General features: G+C 36.2%; 1 protein-coding gene across 1 annotated transcript; it reads left to right on the top strand.

Annotated features, from left to right (window-relative positions):
* Positions 1–3482: 3482 nt before the first annotated feature.
* LOC116575367 (WAP four-disulfide core domain protein 2) lies at positions 3483–4067 on the top strand. The gene has a single exon (XM_032316683.1). It carries the CDS (start codon positions 3509–3511, stop codon positions 3881–3883), a length of 375 nt encoding a protein of 124 aa, XP_032172574.1. The 5' UTR covers positions 3483–3508; the 3' UTR covers positions 3884–4067.
* The last annotated feature ends 361 nt before the right edge of the window (positions 4068–4428 follow it).

The raw sequence follows: 4428 nt of genomic DNA, 5'->3' as shown, positions 1-4428 counted from the left end.
TGGTGGGCAAGAACACTTGTGTTCAAATTTTATGCCTATTTCCAGTTGTGGTGCATATAAATGGAAGGAAATTTATAAAATGAGGTGTCAGGAATACCAATTGTGACTTAGGAAGTCCAGTAATATATTTTCTTTAGGAATTGCATAAACTCAACCTCAGAGCCTTAGAATCAGAATCAAAGTTCTAATCTCTGGAAAGGGATTGGCAAAATTGAATTAAGGGTTCCAGACTTGGTGGGGATTGGAATATTCAACAAGTTAATAGCAGTGGTTCAGAAATGGAGAGCAAGGTAAATGGGATTAGACTTCAGAAAATTAGGTAAGTATTGGGAAAGATTGTGAAATGCTAAATAAAATAGTTTGGGATTTTGTTCTTTAAGAAATGTAGAATTATTGTAATATTTGGTTTTGTTCTTAGCTGGGAAATGAAATTACCAGAGCTGTATTTTTAGGAAAAATAATCTTTTAGGGGTGACTTGGAAAAAGCTGAGGCCAATGTAGGAAAATTCATTAATTTCATACATTTCCTTCTGAGCGATTAGTTTATGCTATATGTAGTATTTTACACTGGGGTTTCAGAGAAGTAGCTAAGTATGCAATTAGATGAAGGCTCATAGGAAATTTACAGTTGACCTGCACTAGCATGTTGACAAGGAAAATAAATACTGGAGAAAAAAACAAAAGCAGAATCTTCAATATTGCATTTCTGAATGGGAAGTGTGAAGTTCAGAATAGAACTGAAATGTTGAGCTTGAATGACTGAGATGATATTAATTTCATTAAGAAAAATAGAAAATATAGACATTTGGGATTGGAATGATCAAGAAACATATTGAACTTAATTTACAAGTGTGGAAATTATATAAAGAATTTTTAACAGGCATTAGAACTAAGGATCTGGAATTCAGTAAAGAGGTCTGGAGAGGAAAGAGTAAGATATTCAAGCATCATACATAAAGGCAAACATTAAAAAATCATGGGTGTGTATCAGAAAATAGGGAGGGCCCACTTACAGAGAAGGCAAAAGAGGAGAATGTAACCACCATTCATTCAACAAGTAAGTACCAAATGCTTATGAAAAATGGAGGAGGAGAGAATTTAAAGAAAGCAAGAGGTTTACATAGCAAATGCTGCCAAGGGAACTAAAGCTTGGGAAAGACAATGTGTTGTACTAGAAAATAATGGGCTGTGTTTAAAGTAGGTATTCTGGTCAACAGAGGAGAAACAACTAATTCATAATGAGATTTTTTTAAAAAGGAAAATAAAGAAAATTAAGACAACCGAGTACAATACAATTTTTTCCCCACTAATTCTGTGAAGAAGCCAACAAGCTTCCATTTAACATACTAAAAAAAAAAAAAAAAAGTTATTATGGCTAAGGAAAGATAGAATATAGCTTGAATGGGTCAATAAGGGCACTTTAGAGATGAGGTTTGGGGGTATCTCTTACTTGTAAGAAATGTACCCTACTTTCAAACATTAATTCTATAAAGACTGTCTTCATAATATTGTAGGTTACTTTCCTTTCCAAAGCGAAGCAACACTAAGATCCTTGACCCTATCGAGGGTGTTTATGAGTCAAGTGGATGCTTCTGTCTTGAGGATAGGGTCTGGCATGTAACTCTAGCCAATGGCCTCAGAGTTGCAGGGCTTCTAGTCAAATTCTGTCATTGGGTCTCTATGAAAAGTAAACACCTCTAATCAACCTTTGGGAAAGAAAAAGTCACCCTTTAGCAGTAAAGAAATGTATTTTGAGTTTTATTAGGTTGCAACTAGTTTCTACCTGATCTAAAAAGTCACCTTGCACCTACGTAAAGAGGATTATTTATATAATTATCTGCACGTAAGTCCCCCTCAACCACTATATATAATTATTTGATGGCATTCAAATTCAGCATTGAAACATCAGGACCTAAGTACAAATATTATTACTATAATGGGTTTTCATTTCCAGGGGTCGTCAGGGGAAGGGATTAATTTTGTTGCTTTATTGTACACACAACAAAGCACACAGAGTCATGTTACAATGCCTCTGTCTTGAAAATTGCGTTTGAATGTAATAAGAAAGGCACTTTTGAAACAATTTTGCAATTTTATATACATTAACTGCATTTCTCTCCATCTTGCTTTGCTAACCAGGTTTGAGGTCTTTCATTTGGATAACTCTGATTCTTGTCAATTTTAGAAGGAAAATGTTTCAAACGCTTTCTTAAAATTCTTTTTCCATCCTTTCTTTGATGGTTTTAGATCGTTCATTAAGGTCATTCTGCAAGTGCTCTGTATCATGGAATTTCAGAGGAGAAATTTTTAATTTAACAACACAGAAAATTAAGCACGACAGAGACTTGACTTAGTATTTGAATTGCAGTTTTCATCAACATGTATTTCTTGAAGCTCAAGTAATACGGAAAGTTTAGTGCTATTCTTAAATCAATCTCAGCCCATGGAGCTTAAGTTTTTTTTTTTTTTTTCCCTTTTTTTTAAGGGGTTATTTAATTAGAGTGTCAAATTGATCTTACAAGTGTAAGAAATGTCTATTTGACATATGTGAACCAGAATACTTATTCCATGAAACATTGACCTCAGAAAAGATCTTTCTTAAAGGAATTGTCTATCTTTGAAGAACAAAGACAACAGCTTGTAAAGCTGCTGGTCTCTATGAAGTAACATGATATGACACCAAATCAACCTGTAGGTTGATTATATAATTAAGAAAGATCAATCTTTGTAGGTATAAATTGGTGTCAACCAAAAAATGTATGTACATATGCATTTCCTTATTAGAATCAAACTGGTTATTTTATGTCAAGTTGAACATTTTTAATCCTTATATTTTACCCATTGTGCTATTAAACTTATATTGGCTATGTTTTTTTTTTTAGGTGAATACTAAAACTACTAAATCATAGAATTGGAAGATGTCTTTAAGATCACGCAGCCCTGTCTCTCCAGGTGAGAAACCTGAGGCCCAGAGAATAAGTTTATTAGAAGTAAAAATAGGGCTGTGGAATACTGAATTGCTAATCCAAGATTCTTTTCAGACTGTACTGATGCAATTCTGAGCACTATTCAGATTCTCAGTACTTTTGAAAATATTCATTGCTAATATATTTGTGCATATGCAAAAAGGGCATGTTCTTTTGACAAAAATAAATTCAGAATTTTCAGCATTTATCAGAATGCATTTTTCAATTTTAAACTTTAAGTGAATTCAGAAGCTATCTCTTATGAATTCAGAAAGCAAAAACAATCAAGTTCTTAAAACTAGAAGTATTTTTGATTTTTGAATAGTCTGAAATTTTAGACATCTATATGAGAGGTTCTTAGTCTTTTGTGTGTCATCCATCCTTTTGATAACTTAGTAAGCCATAGATCAATTCCCAGAATAAAATTTTTAAATTCATGATATAAAACATTGCAGAGTTACAGAGGAAGCCAATTATATAAATGTTATTGTTATTTAAGAAACCAAATTCCAGACACCTGCACCCCGCCCCGGCGCAGCACCATGCCAGCCTGCCGCCCGGGTCCCCTCGCCGTCGTCCTCCTCCTCGGCCTGCTGCTGCTCGGCCTCCCCCGGGTCCCAGGCGGAGAAGCGGAGAAGCCCGGCGTGTGCCCCCAGCTACAGGCCGACCTAAACTGCACGCAGGAGTGCCTCTCTGACGCCCAATGCGCCGACAACCTCAAGTGCTGCCAGGCCGGCTGCGCCACCATCTGCCACCTGCCCAACGAAAAGCAGGGTTCCTGCCCCAAGGTGAACACTGACTTCCCCCAGCTCGGCCTTTGCCAGGACCAGTGCCAGGTGGACAGCCAGTGTCCTGGCCTGTTGAAATGCTGCTACAATGGTTGTGGGAAGGTGTCCTGTGTCACTCCTGTCTTCTGAGCTCCGGCCACCACAGCCTAAGGAGTGGGGGAGCGGATGTTTCTGCCCGGCCCTGCCTGGCTCCAGCCCAGCTACCCTCCCCTCTTTTTGGCCTCTGCACTCTCTCCAGGACTGAGCATTGCTTTTTCCTTTTCCAACCAATAAAGTGACCACTTCCAGCAAAAAAAAAAAAAAAAAAAAAAAAGAAACCAAATTCCATAAAATAATATGTGCTTATTTATTTACTTATTAACATTAAATAATATCTAGTGAGTTTAACAGCTGCCATAATTTCAAAGTGGTCATGAATATACAAGATATTTCAAGCTATAATCAGCAATTATATTGCAACATGAAAACTATATATCTGATTTGTATTGGTGACAATGACACGGGTACTGTTAATATTACTACTTTTGTAGTTCTTTCCAATACTCGTTTTGAATAAAATGCTCACTTTCAGTTAGAAGTTCATAAATATAAACATACTATTTTTTCCCCAAATTTCAGGACTCCATCTGAGAATCCCATGAGTTACACTATTTTCCCTATTTTTGATGCTTCAA

This window comes from Mustela erminea, chromosome 16 (assembly GCF_009829155.1).
Source record: "Mustela erminea isolate mMusErm1 chromosome 16, mMusErm1.Pri, whole genome shotgun sequence".
Lineage (NCBI taxonomy): Eukaryota > Metazoa > Chordata > Mammalia > Carnivora > Mustelidae > Mustela > Mustela erminea.
The sequence above is the reverse complement of the archived record's forward strand: the minus strand, read 5'-3'. Positions and strand labels throughout refer to the sequence as shown.